Raw genomic sequence first — 13,857 nt, 5'->3', positions numbered from 1 at the left:
TTCTCCCTCGCTCCTCTCGCCCAGGCTGGGACCCTGGGAACCAGGCAGCCTGTCGGCAGAGGGCAGGGGTCGGCTGATGGCGTCTGTAGGCTGAGTCTGCACCTCCACCCGGTTTTGTAAAGAAGGTTTAACTGTTACCATCTGGCCCTTTACAGAAAGCTTGCAGACCTGTGGTCAGGTGCCTGGTGGTGTCCCCGTGCCCAGGCCAGAGCCTGACGCGGAGAGCACTCGACAAACGTCCCTGGATACACGGGCGAGTCGGGGCAAAGAGTCCATCTTCCTGCCACAGGTAGGTGACGGCTGGGGGGCCCGGCCCAGGTTCCTTTGGTCAGTGGCTACATGGCTTTACATTCTTAAAAGTGAGAATGAATGAATGAATGAATGAATAATTAAGAAAGCTACAGGCCAAGAGCTTGGCTATGCTATTATCGGTCTAGACAAATTTCAAAATCATTATTCCCAACCATTCTTAAGGACACCAACGGCTGGGTATTTCTAAGTCTTATCGCCAAACAGAGAACCCTCCAAGAGGACGGGAATTCCACCACCAAGGGGCCCATGACCTATCTGCAGGCAGCAGCTGGTGGAGGGTCCCTACACCCCGAGAAAAATCCCGTTTTCCTGGTACCTGATCTTCAGCTGTTCCCAGTAGCAATGACATAGCAAAACTTACTGCCTTCCAGCGAACAAGAAGCCAGAGACCAAACGCATTCTCATAAATTGAAGCCATTCCTGAGCCCTTCCCACCATCTCAGCTCCAGCCAAATACGGCCCGTGTTCTGTTTTGCCCACTAGCTTCCTCCTAATGAATTCCTTTTTTCTTTTGAAGCTTAAAGTTTATTTTAGAAGAAAACTCTCCACTACCACAGTTCACGGGAAAGAAGCGGCGGTCAATGAAGACAACCCTAACCGGGAACGCAAAGACAAGTTTTAAGTCGCCATTTAATCCCTCCAACTCCAGGACGACCGCCCTGCCTGCAAGGCTTTAAGCTGCAGAGAAGCGAGCTAGCATGAGGGAGATCACAACATCCCTACCCAGTGGGGCCTTCTCCCCAGGTGCCATGAAGGGGACAGGGAACTGGGGGGGGGGCGCTGCTCAGGGGAGCTCAGGTCATGTTTATTGCACCACCTAAAACCTCCCTGTCTCCCATGCTTTGCGGAAGGCTGGGATGGGGAGAACCTGGTTCTCTGTATCCTCAATCGAGCCTCACGCAGGATTTCACCACCCAAAGGCTGGGCGACAGGATAAGGAAGCATGGGACCCCCACTGGCCTGCAGACTGGTGCACCCCAGCTGTCCCTGGGGTGTCAGGAGCCACTTCTGCAGAGGTTCCTTCTGATCCATCTGGTCAGGGACACTGCATGGGTGCAGATCTGTCAGGGGAAGCTGTTTGAGTCTCCTGCGTCTCCTTCCAATGACCAGAGCTCTGGGGTGGGTTCTGTGACCGCATACTTCCAGGCTGGCAACAAGGGTCTGGCCCTGTGCCCTGAAGCCTGTCTCTGTGATGCTCCTCCTGGCACAGGACCCCCTTCATAAGAAAGGCAGGAGGGAGGAGCCCACTGGCGCAGGGCCCTGTTGGCCCCTGGCCCACTGCCTGGTCCTGGTCAGCGAGGTGAGCAAACACAGCAGGCCCCATGGCTTCTGAGATGAGGCTTCAGGAGACACAGGCAGGCACCACTGAGTACACGCTCATGCGAGTGCATAGGCCAGGTGCCTACAGCCACTGCTGCCGTGCCCTCGTCCTGACCTGGACCCTGGACCTGGACCAGGCGGGCACCTCTCTCCGCCAGAACAGATCATCTCAGCTTGACAGCTGTGCCAGCAGCCAGGGTGGTGGCCCGATGGTGGCTCATGGTGCAGTGACCTGGACCAGCACCGTCAGGCCTCTGACCCCACATTCCCACTCCACTGATCCCAGAGAGGGGGAGAGACTCACCCCTCGGGCCCTCTCCCTGATGGTGAAACCTCCATTTGTGAGAAGAGAACCCAGACTGTCCCCCGAGGGGCTCGTTCAGCAGGAACGATTCAGAAGTCAAAGTCATGGTGGAGTGTCTCCACGGGCTGCTGTCACGTTTTGAAAAATGCCCGGAGTGGGGGAGGGGCCTAGATACCCACGTTGGGCAGGGGTGGGGGGTGGCAGTCATTTGAAGCAGAAGCCCAGCCCCTAATGTGACAGAAGGGTCCCCGCAGCAGCTCGGCAGCGCTGCCAGCCGCGAGGTGAAGAGAAGGAGCCAGCCCGGGCCAAACCCGAGCACCCAGTTTCACGGAACTTTTATTGACTTTATTTGTGGGATGCATGACAGGAAGTCTTTCCATCGTTAGTGAGGAGAAAAGGTCATTTCCACAGTCACTTTGGCACACACTAACGTTGTTTCATAAAAAAACCAGAAAAGCGACGACAATGGAACCTAGGTATGACGTCATTGGATACATACAAAACACTAATAAAATATCCCTGATAAACCAAAGTGCATATAGACAGACAGCACGATGCCCAGGACCGTACCGCACCTTCCCAGAGGCAGAGTCACTCGCGTGGCCTAGTCAAAGTTGGAAGTTAACAGTCGTGAGAATTAGTATGCGTTACACACCAAGTATGTACATAACAGTAGTTAGAGCCGGGGAGGAGGCGGCGGGGTGCGGTTAGCAGGTGGTGGGCAGGGTGGGGCCCGGGGCACGCCGGGGGGCCGGTGTGCTGCCCTCTGTGTAAGGCAGCACCCGGGAGGGGGTTCAGCAAACAGTCAGCGCCAACTGGCTGCGTGGCCTCAGAGGGGGTCTCCACTCAGCAGAGCAGAGCCAGCTGGAGCCAGCACGTCCAGGGCTCCCCCTGCACAGGCCCCCGGCTGTGAGAAACCTTGAATGAGCTGGGCGGCCTCCACCTGGGCTGGCGCTACCTGCCTCCTCCTACTGGGATCACGACCCCACTCTGAAGCTGGAGTTAGCAGCCAACTCTGTTACCTTTCAACTTTAAGGCATTTTCTACATAGTTTTATCTAAGCAAAAAAATCAATAAAAATTGAGGTAATTCTGTAGTTGTTCACACTGGTAGGTGGCCGCATCCACATCAGACAGTCTCTCTCTCTCTCTCTCTCAATCTCTCACTCTCTCACCTCCATGGATGGGGTCATGTGCACACGATGAGAAAAGGCCATTGGAACTAATGGACAGAGAGTGAAGTGGCGGTGTGTCCCCATGTCCCACTGGAGGGACATGTCCCCTGCCACCTCCATGTGACCCAAACCCCCCGAGGGGACAGGGCACGGGGGTCAAGGGCTGTGGAAGTTGGACGCAAAGGCCACAGGAAGCAGGCCACAGTCGCACGAGTCAGGAGGACACACTGAGCACAGGGTCAGCAGCAGCAGCAACAGCAGGGAACGCCAGGGAGCCCCGACGCACCCCTGGAATCTCGGGGCTGGGCCACCCGGCGTGGCAGCACAACACTGTGCACCCCAGACCCCTTCTGGCCTCACGCCTCGCTGGTGGGCAGTGTCTGAAAGGGGACCGGTGGGTTTTCCCCTTGACGTCCAACCTGCAGCTCCAGCTTGGAGGGGTGTGGCCCCGAGAGGTGGTCACCAAGTGGTCACATGTGCACTCTGGCCTCCGGCCCCTCCAGCACCAAGACAGATCTTTGCCCCTTTACACGCCATCACCAACCAGGTCCCGGCCTCCCACAGGAGGCCAGCGCCCTAGGGCCATGCCTCAGCGAGGAGAGCCCTCCCAGCCAGGCAGCCGGGCGGCTCCAAAGGAGACGGCCTAGCACAGAGGCCCAGGAGAAATCAGATTGAACCGAGAGAGCGCTCAGGAAGAGTCAGGGAAGTTTTCCATAGAAGGAGAGGAGGGGAGCCCACGGCAAGCTCCACAGGGCGCAGAGCATGCACTGGAGGGCAGAGGCAGAGTTATAAACGGGCCGGTTACTTGACGAGGTCTTCTGGACTGGTGAGTCGGGGTCTGGGCGAGACAGCCACTGAACCACGTAGCTCTTCTTGGAAGGATCGGATATGTTTCCTGAGGGGAAAGGAGGGGCTGTGGCACACACACTGGGCCGGCACCCACTACCCCAGGCATTCAGGATCAGCAGGAGGGCTCTGACTCCCCCGTGTGGCGTTTGAGGACCCTTGGGACAGTGAGGCCCTGGTGGTCCAGGCCAAGCCCACCTCCTGCCTCTCTCCCGCTTCCCACCAGGCCTCCTGGGTCTCAGCTATTCACTACCCAGCACCCCACCCTGCCTGCTCCCTGGCAACATGGGGAGCAAGTGAAACCCAGCTCTGGCCCCCTGCCTAGCTGGGTGGGCACATCTGACCTCCCTGAACTCCCTCCTTTGTAGATGGGATTCACAGTGGGGTCCACATCTTGAGCTTTTTCCAGGACCAAAAGTGTCTGCATGCAGACAGTGCTCTGGTTGCCCTCCTCAGAGGGCACTAGGCACCCCCTCCTTGCATGGGTACCCCCAACTCGCACAGGCACCCCCTTCTTGAATGGACCTGGGCGCCCCATCTGGTAGAGCCCCACCGGGTCAGGAGGTGGTGGGCATGTGGTCACCATGAATCTGCTTTTGCCTCCCAAACCACTGAGGCGTGGCCAGGAAGACAGTCAGGGCTGAGTTCCTCCCATTTCTGACTACAGAAAGATCAGCCCTTAGTGCCTCCCTCCAGGTCACAGATGCTGAGTCCAGACCAGTCCCCCTCACCCAGGCCCGCTATACACCGGGGTCTGGGACTGGGGGCAGCAGGAGGCTTACGGGGACAGGGGCCCAGCCTGCAGATTCTGGCTGTCTCGGGCCGCTCCTCCCGGCAGATCCCGAAGTTGTCATCTGCGGTTCGGCACAGCACGGGCCGCTCCTGGGTGCCATTGCCACAGGTCACTGAGCACTGCAGGTAGAGAGTCATGAGTCAGGGCCTGCCTCTCTGGTCAGCCGGGCCCGAAAGAGCTCCCCACACATGTGACCTGGTAACACGCGGAAGGTGGTGGGGGGCAGAGGGCAGAGTACGAGCTAGAGGCCAGTGTTGCCTTGCCCAGCCTTGAGTGGCCACCCCAACCTCCTAAGTCTCTGAAGTCGGGGACACATGGGCCTATCTCTGTGAGTTACTGTGAGTTAGAGCAAATGTGCAGAGCCTGACACTTCCAGGTTCTCCACAGGCATCTCCCTTCTCTGGCTGAAGGAAGCCCACCCAGGACTCGGAGAGCCTGCTGTACGCTGGGGGCTGCTGGGAATGCTCTGATGGAGACCAGGAGGCAGTGGCAGAGGACCCCGGGACACAAGGGCCTGTGCCACCAGCCCCCTCATTGGCCCCTCCAGCCTGGCACCCCCTCCACCTCACTGCATGGGGACAGGCCCAAAGCCATCACACCCACGCTCCCGGCTCGGCTCCTGGCTCAGACCAGGCCCACTGGGAGAATGCGCCAGTCCTCACCTTACATGTGCAGGAAATGGTAGACTCGGCAGTCCCAGGCTTCTCAAACCTTAACAGAGCCCCAAAGAAGGCCTGCTTTCAGGACCGGGATTTGAGAAGCTCCTGGGGACCACGCTCGTACGATGTTCTCTCTGGGGAGAGCGTTTCTGCATACCTAAGGCCCTGAGTCACATCGCATCAGTCTGTCCAGTAAGTTTGTACCAACAGTGTGTTTGATGGTGAGCACTTGCTCCCTCACCTGGGGGCCTAGAGCTTGGATAACCAGAGTCAGGCACACACGGAAGCCCCTGGACACCCAGGCTCATGGGACTCCCCTGGCTGGCAGAATTTCATGCATGCCGTCCCACGCTGCTGCTCAGAGAATGGAGTGTGCTCTGGGAGCCCACCAGAAGGGGACACCTGGAAGCTTGTGCCTGGCTTCCTCCAGGCTCGGCCACGCACCTTTCCCTTTTGCTGATTCTACCCTGTGCTTTCGCTGAAATGCACTGTAACTGTGGGTATGATGACGTCTGAGTCCTGTGAGTCCTTCCGGTGAATCACTGAGCCCGAGGCTGGTCTTGAGGACTCTGACCCACCAGGCCTGTGAGCTGGGTGTCAGTACTCATGTCAGCTCAGCCCTGGCCCTGGACTGCTGCTCCAGCCCCTGAGACCAGCCTCACTATTCTTTCCAGCCCTGGTCCAAGTCCTCCCTGCCCCATGTTCCCTCCTACCAGCTTGGCTGGCCTTCCAGACCACCTCTCTGGCCCCGTTCTCCCAGGACTCTGGGCTCCTGTAGCACATGGCAGCCTCTGCCCTGCAGTGCAAAGACCCATTCCAGTCAGTTTCTCAACAGAGCATGGACCGTGTGGCCTCCACCGTGCCCTGAGACCCACAGGATGTGGCCCGGGCCAAGAACCGTGTCCAGACCCAGGTAGAGCACTCTGACCCCCTTGGTCCTGCCCAAGCTGGGTTTGGGGGCTGAGGATGTGAGGCCAGGGGGCCCTCTCACCTGGGACCAGGGTCCAGCCCGCCATCGCCCGGGGCAGAGCTCACGGTTGCAGGCCCGACGGCCCTCGGGCCGGGCATCGTTGCAATGTTTGGTGTGCACGGAGCGGGTGGTGTTGTTGTGCAGGGGCTGTACGCAGCGCACAGAGCGAGCCTGCGTGCCCATCCGCCCGCAGCTCTGACTGCAAGGCTCCCATTCACCTGTGACCCACCTGCGGGGGCAGAGCAACAGGTCAGCCCCCTTGGAGAGCTGGCTGGGCTGTGGCCCAGGGGTGCAGAGAGAAGGCAACCTGCCCCCCCCCCCCGGGGCATCCTCCCCTTTCTCAGGAAGACAGCCGAGAGCCTGACGGGGCTCCGACTGAGATCTAGCAGGGGACACTGCTGCGGGCCCTGCTCGGCCGGGTAGGGGCAGGGAGAGCCCTGGTTATCTGTCCCTTCTCAGGTCCTAGCTCTGCCTTCTGCCCTCCGTGGTTGCTGACGTCACAGACCCTTCAGGGCAGCAGGTGGACTCCCACAGCATCTGTCCCCACTCAGCCCCCACAGGCCCAAGTACCAACCACCCTCTCCCCTTAGGGCCCTGCGAAAGGAACCTGGGCCCGGATATGCAGCCCTGCCAAAGCCCTGGGCTAGAGGATCAAGGCTGTGGCTGCCGCAGTGAGCGGCCTGGGGAATATCTACCACAGGACCGGAAGCAGGCCAGTCCCACTGAGCCTCAGTTTCCCCATCTGGGCACTGGCACATGTCATCATCTCTAAGACACACATGACTGTCTCAGTGCGGCATGTGCAAAGCAGGGGGTGCACCACACAGCTGGTGGGGTCTTAGACCCCATGACACGTGCTGAGGGAGAAAGAACCCACCAACGTGGCAGGGGATGTGACAGCCCACTGCTCAGGGCCTAGAGCCCGCACCTGCCTCCCCAGGAGCCCCGGGGGTCTGCCTTCTCCAGTCTCACGGGACCCCAGGCTGGGGTCTCTGAAGAAGGGATGCACAGGCCTGTCTCTCTGAGTTACTGGGGCTAGAGGAACCAGGTGGCCCCGGGCACTCACACTGGCTGGGAGCACTCCTGTGGGTTGCAAGCCCGGCGGATGGCTTTGGGCTTCGTGAGGGCGTCGCAGAAGCCTCGGTGTACCATCTTGTGGTCCAGCCTCCGGCGGCAGCCATACTTGGTGAACTGGGAGCCTGAAGAGAAGAGCTCGAGGGGGCTCATGGAGCAGTGTGGCCCCTCCAGGGGGCATAGAGAAGCGGCTCCATGGGCAGCTTCAGCCCCTTTTCCCCCAGCCCTCTAATGGGGTGGAAGGGGGGACAACGTGCCAGGGCCGGGCCTTGGAGATGCCCAGCCTCATGTCCACCCAGCACCCCAGGCTCAGGGAGTGGGAGGCCGGGGAGAGTGGCCACCTTGTTCCCTGGTCTCTCAGCTGGCTTCCTGGGGCGGGAGGGAGGGCTCTATTTCCTCTCCATTGCTCAGCCACATATTCCACCTCAAATTAACCCCCATGGAGGCCCTGTGATGAGCCTGGAGATGTCTTAACACAGAAACGTGGCCTGAAAGGCTCCTCTCACCACGGTCTAGGACAGCTTTTCTCAGTGGGGCGATTTTGACATCGGGCAGTATCTGGGGACACTTAGGTGTCACAACTGGGGGTTGGGGGGTGCCTCTTGCAATCTAGCACATAGAAGCTGGGGATGCTGTTCAACATCCTACAATGCACGGGACAGACCTCACAAGAATTATAAAGCCCAGTGTGTCAACAACTCCAAGGTCTCTACACCCCAGGCTACCGGGTGAGACGCCAGACAATGTGGCCGGACGGCCTGGTCTAAGGTGGGTATCTGGAGAGAATGGAGGGACGCTGGTTTAGTGGGAAGGCAGCAGAGTGGCTTCCGGGGAAGAGAGAGCCTGTGCAAAGGCCGTGAGGCAGGAACATGGCGTGTCCAGGAAAAGCAGCTAGGGCCAGTGTGGCCAGGGCCTGGTGGGCAAGGGGTGGGGGTACTGATGCAGTGGAAGAGGTCAGCAAGCTGTCCAGACCACAGAGGCCATGAGGAGAATCTCGTCTTTATCCGAAGAGCGGAGGGAGCTGCTAAAACTATGGCACCAGGAAGGGATGCCAAGAAGAGACCTTTAAGAGGTCACACTAGGGGTGACAGTGGACACACAAGGGCCAGCTGGGGAGCAAGGATGGTGCCAGCACCGGGCAGACGGAACAGCAGATAGGTCAATGAGATAGATACAGAGGAGGGAGAATCAGCAGGACATGCTCAAAGAAGGTTGGGGGTGCCACCTGCACAGGTGGGAGCCCTGCAGAAGGAGCTGTCCACCTGCCTGGGCCACGGGAGCAGTCTCCTCTTCTTTGGCAAAATCCTCTCAGTCCTCTAGGTGTGGGACCCTGACAGAGCCTGTCCTGGCCACCTGCTCTTGCCTCTTAGCTCGTCCAGCCCCTCAGGAGCGGTGAGCACGTGTGGGAGACCAGAAATCTCCTGCCTGTCTGTATGTCCCACCCAGCTGTGGACTCTCTGAGGTCCAGGGCAGGTGGGACACCTCTGCAGGAAGCCCCACCCCTCCTAGGACAGTTGGGAGGCCCTTCTGAATGAACATGGGGAGTGACCTCCACAGAGGGGACCCCTTTCCTGATCTCCAGCATGACCTGAGTCCTTCCTGGGCCTGCCTCGCGCCTCGTGAGGCATAATCCACCCATGCCACCCTCACACCAGCCTCCTGCCAGGCCAGCCCCTCTCTTCCCGATGCAGCTCCATGCTGGTAACACCCACGCCCCACATGCCCTTCTGGTTGCCTTCGGCCCGCTGTCCCGAACACCCCTTTCCTGCCCACCCTCTGCCCCCCATCAGGTGGGTTGCTGCCTTGGCCTTCTGCCCCTGAGGCCAGTCTTCTCGTGCTGAGCACGTCCCTCAGGCTAGGCAGTCAGCAGGGCACCGTGGGCTCAGGAACCCCTTTTCCCAGGAGCCCCCCCCCCAGCTCTAAGAAGACCCTTCACCTCCACCGCAGGGCTTGGAGCAGGGAGTCCACTTCTTGAGAGCCCACTCATAGCCCACAGAGTCGTCCTCCAGGACGTTGTTGCCGTCCACGTTGAGCGAGTCCTCGTGGATCATGTACTTGTATGTCAGCGAGATCCGGGCATCTCCCTGTGGGATGACCTGTGCCCGGAGACGGCCGAGAATGCGTCCGCTGTGCTGTCCACCCGCCCTCGCTGGCCAGTTTAAGAAACACATGCCCCAGCCCATGCATGGCTGGTTCTCTTTATGGGCCATGGTTATCTTCTAGGAAGTGTCTGAAAGCTCGGATTCGCCGAACTGCACCATGGCTGGTGGGCGGAGCATGGGGCCAGGGTCCTGCCAGCCTCTGGTCAGGGTACTTTCACCCACTGTCATTACATAACCAAATTTTGTGTGTGTTTCTGTTCGAGTTCACCTTAGTTTATGTGGCTGACCCGCAAGTGAGGTGAGCTGAGCAGAGGGGCACACACGGATCCTGGGCTCAGGTGCCCAAACCCAACCACGGGGCACTCACCCTCACAGAGGAGCTCAAGGCCCATGAGACTTATCCAGAGTCTTTTACATTTTTCCCAAATAAAACATCTTATTTCTGTGACGGAAATTAGCTTCCAAAAAGTGATCAGAAAATCAAGTCCCCAGGGCACTGGCTGGCTTCGTTAGCGGGATGGGTATCTCTTGATCTTGGGGCTGTGAGTTCAAGCCCCACATTGGGTATAGAGATTACTTAAAAATAAAATCTTGGGGAAAAAAAAAGAAAAGAAAAGAAAATCAAGCCCTCTCTGGATTCTCATCACCAGAAGTGGGTCTTGAACACAGAAGAGTTGGGGTTTAGCCCTGCTTAGGGACAAAGTCTGATGACCCTGTCAGTTATTCCTGGGGCATTGCAAGGTTTGGATGGGATGGCAGACGTGAGCAGACATGATAAAAGGTGGAGGAGGAAACTGAAACCCTTAGAGGGGAGGGTTGGACTGCCGTCCCCTGGGGCCCAATGCAGAGCCCAGAGTCTCATGTCTCAGGGCTCCAAGCCTGACAGATGGAGACCCTTGGTCCAAAGGGCAGGCCACGGGTGATTTCTAAGAGGGGTCCAAAGGATGCAGGGAGGCCCAGGGTCCCCAGGAAGTCCCTCCATCTCAATCCCAGGCGGGCCTGGCCCCTGCCTCCACTTACCAGCACGGTGATGGTGCCGTGAAGGGGACCCATGGTTTGCAGCGTCTCCCGGCCATCCTCATCCCGGTACTCCCACTCCACGCCCATAGCAATGAAGGATTTGGAATTGGGATCCACGTCATTTTCTTCATTTAAAATGAACTTGCCCGTCTCCAGGTTCTTGACGGCTGAGAATGGCAGAAGACAGCCCCCACCCCCCGCCATGATCACTCAGGGGCAGAAGCTGGGCGTACTGGAGAGAGAGGCTGGCAGGGTCCACAGGTCTGGACTGGTGAGGGGAGATCCTTATCTGCCTCAGCTGCCCTCTGCTAGGGGCCTGTGCCAGGGGAAGCCCAGATAGCCATGGGAGCCAGCCTCGGCCTCGAAGCTACCCTGCCCAGGGCCCTTTCCTGGATCTGCCCCACAGTCCCTGGGGGTGTGGGGGTTTCATGCAGCTGCTGTAGGGTCACCTCCTTCCAGTCGACTCAGAGCCACTGTCCCCCGTACCTGCCTCCTGGGTGCGGGGCATCTGCTGGACACAGGGGCACAGGGCTGGGGTGAGGCTTCATGCCATGGGGTGAGCACAGGTCCAGCTGAAATGCAGAGTCTCCTCACCCCAACCTGGTGCCTCACGAGGTCCTCATACATCCTCAGAGACCTGGCTTGACCCGGGGGTGGCACGGGACACATGGAATACCCCAGGATCAACAGGGGTCCGGGAGCCAATAACTGGCCAGTCAGGAAGCCCCATGCTTCCCACAGTGTGGAAGGCAGCTACTGGAGGCCCCAGACAGGGATCCGAGGAGGAGGAAATCGTTCTCTGCACAAGTCTCCTGTAGCTCTCTGTGCACCCCACAAAGACACCCTCAGCAGGGACCTGCAGACACTCAACTGGCCACCAACCCTGGCTCCTCTCATGCAGAGAGATCAGGCCTCAGACCTGGAGCCTGCAGCAGGAATGTGTTTAGATACAAGTGTCTGTCTCTCCCTTCAGGAACCAACTTTTAGATTTTTTCCTTCCACTTAAGGCAAGTGGTACTGGTTTTTCATTTTGGGTAGCAATATAAAGTTTCCTCTTAAAACAGGGAGGAAAGAACAATGTGCATTAAACAGAGTGGGGTGTTCGCTGTGTTGGTGGGGGTGCCAGACAGTAGCACTTGAGGAGCCCGCCCGTGACCTGGTCCGGTCTCTAGGGCACAAGGACGAAGGTTGGGCCCAAACTGGGAGAATGGACTTGTCTGGATTTCTCCCATGACTCCCAGCATCACTTGGGACTTTAGTCCATGACCACCCAAGAGGGAGGGCCCAGGTGCCTTCAGCGGGTGGGAGTGAGGGCAGGTGAAGGCCTGTGAGGAATACCAGCAGTCTCGGAGGGCACGGTCCCGCAGGCAGGCAGGTCACTCAGAGTAGTACCAGCAACCACATTTGCAAGAAATGCCAGAAAGTCCTATTCCAGGTAGCATCTCTTGAGTTTAAAATTAAACTAATTGGAAATACGCAAATACAGGTTGTAACCCCATCTGCAGGCCAGCCCGGGTGCTTTCTTGTTGGTGGGGGCTGCTGCCCAGACACTGCTTGCAGACTCTGCCTGCCTTCCAGTGGGTAGGGGGAGCCTTCCCCCTTGGCCTTAAGATGGAAGAGGAGGTAGGCAGTCACCACTCTGTGGACTAAGAGTACAGCAAGCTTTAGACACATGTCCCTCCCTAGCTGCTGCCAGGAGCCCTTGGATCCCAGCCCCCCGCCTCTCCACCTGGAGAAGACCCCAGGAAAGATCCCCCAGGTGAGCTGAGCCAGGGACAGGGGAGGTGGAGCTGCGGCTGGGCCTCCCAGCCTGACCTCTGCCCCTGGGCTCTCTAGCCACACCCAGAACTGCCGGACTTCAGAGACTCACACAGGTGGTGGCTGGTGCTGTCTGCCTCCTGGATAAGCAGGTGTCTGGCTCCTGCCGGGATTTCAAACATCTTGATGTAACCTTTGTTGGGATGTGGGAAGACAAAGCCAAGTGAGTCAGAAGAGGCCACCGAATGCGGACAATGCACAGAGGGGTCTCACTCTCGAAGGCCATCCCAGATGGCCCCATCGTTCATGGGCTTGACCACCTGCCTGGACAAGGGCTGATGGGAAAGGTACTGTGTCCCAGCTAGGCAAAGCCCTTCTGCTTCTCAGGTGCTCCCTGGGCCTTTTCCACGGGACACTTGGCAGGAATCCTCAGGATGACCCCAGAGCCACACCTGGGCTTGAAGCTAAGATGCCATATCTGGCAGGTAGACCCTCAGCAAACTGCTTGGCCTCTTAGACCTCAGCCACTTAATCTGCAAACTGAAGACCCCTGGGCTCTCATGGGACCATGGAGAATCACTCTGCACCCTGGTGCCAGCTCTGAGTCAAGGCCATGGCCTTCTTCTAAGAGGCAAACCGGAAGTGGCTTCTCCCTGTTTCAGACAGCGGTATAGTCATTGCAAGCCCACCCAGAGGGCTGTTCTCCCAGAGCTCAGGTCGGCCCGGGACCCCCAGTTCCCCAGCCCCATCGTGTGGCTCTGGGGCCTGCCCAGGGCAGTCCTGCTGACAGCCAGCTGGAGGCAGGAGGCAGGGAGCAAAGGACCCAGAGTCCGGCTGGGCAGCTTTGGAAGGTAAGGGAGGGGTGCCCTATGCAGGCCCCAGCCCTCAAATAAAGACTGAGATCTGCCCTGTGCACCTGTATGTCGGCATTCTCTGCCCTGACCCCTGAGACCCAGGTTCCTGTTCCCCACCAGTCTGGAGCCTGGCTCAGGCTGTACCAGACTTAGGTTCTTCCCTCCCCCTCTCGTGCCCCCCCCCCCCCATCCTGCCAGGTACAGCAGAACATCAGGCACCAGGGGGCAGAGGGAGGGGCTCACTCACCGAGCTTCTTGGGGGAGCGTGTGAATGTGCCCTTGACCACTTTGCAGTGGGTGTTGTCCCCTCCACACACGCCACACTTGTCCTCCTGCTTGCTGGAGCCGATCACTCCGTCGCAGCCCACCTTCTGCAGGAGGATGGGGTGCGGTATGTACTCGACAGCCTTGCCCGCTCGAGCCCCCAACCTGATCTGTGCCCCCAGGGCCCTGCCATCTGTTCCCCCTGCAGTTCAGGCCTGCACCCCCCTTAGAGGTTTCTGATGCAGAGGAAGGAGACTGGGCTTTGGAGCAAGATAGACCCTGTGTGCCTACCCAAGGGCCACCAATGATGCTCCCTGCCCCTCCTCTGCTCATCTGGACAGTGTGACCTCAGAGGGCTCTGCACAGCCTGACTGGGGCCACCTGCCGCACCTGGCCTGGCCTGGCGA

At 58.9% G+C, this 13,857-nt stretch overlaps 1 protein-coding gene across 1 annotated transcript in view; it reads right to left on the bottom strand.

The window, feature by feature from the left end:
• The window catches only part of ADAMTS2 (ADAM metallopeptidase with thrombospondin type 1 motif 2), a 229,895-nt gene that overhangs the window by 6,046 nt on the left and 209,992 nt on the right, over window positions 1–13,857 (bottom strand). The window contains exons 14-21 of the mRNA XM_046000432.1: window positions 13,434–13,557; window positions 12,445–12,525; window positions 10,575–10,741; window positions 9,389–9,548; window positions 7,445–7,577; window positions 6,400–6,607; window positions 4,739–4,868; window positions 3,916–4,005 (exon numbers count right to left, since the gene is read on the bottom strand). Coding sequence (XP_045856388.1) covers window positions 3,916–4,005; window positions 4,739–4,868; window positions 6,400–6,607; window positions 7,445–7,577; window positions 9,389–9,548; window positions 10,575–10,741; window positions 12,445–12,525; window positions 13,434–13,557 — 1,093 coding nt within the window. The remainder of the gene's footprint in view (window positions 1–3,915; window positions 4,006–4,738; window positions 4,869–6,399; window positions 6,608–7,444; window positions 7,578–9,388; window positions 9,549–10,574; window positions 10,742–12,444; window positions 12,526–13,433; window positions 13,558–13,857) is intronic.

This window comes from Meles meles, chromosome 3 (assembly GCF_922984935.1).
Source record: "Meles meles chromosome 3, mMelMel3.1 paternal haplotype, whole genome shotgun sequence".
Lineage (NCBI taxonomy): Eukaryota > Metazoa > Chordata > Mammalia > Carnivora > Mustelidae > Meles > Meles meles.
The sequence above is the reverse complement of the archived record's forward strand: the minus strand, read 5'-3'. Positions and strand labels throughout refer to the sequence as shown.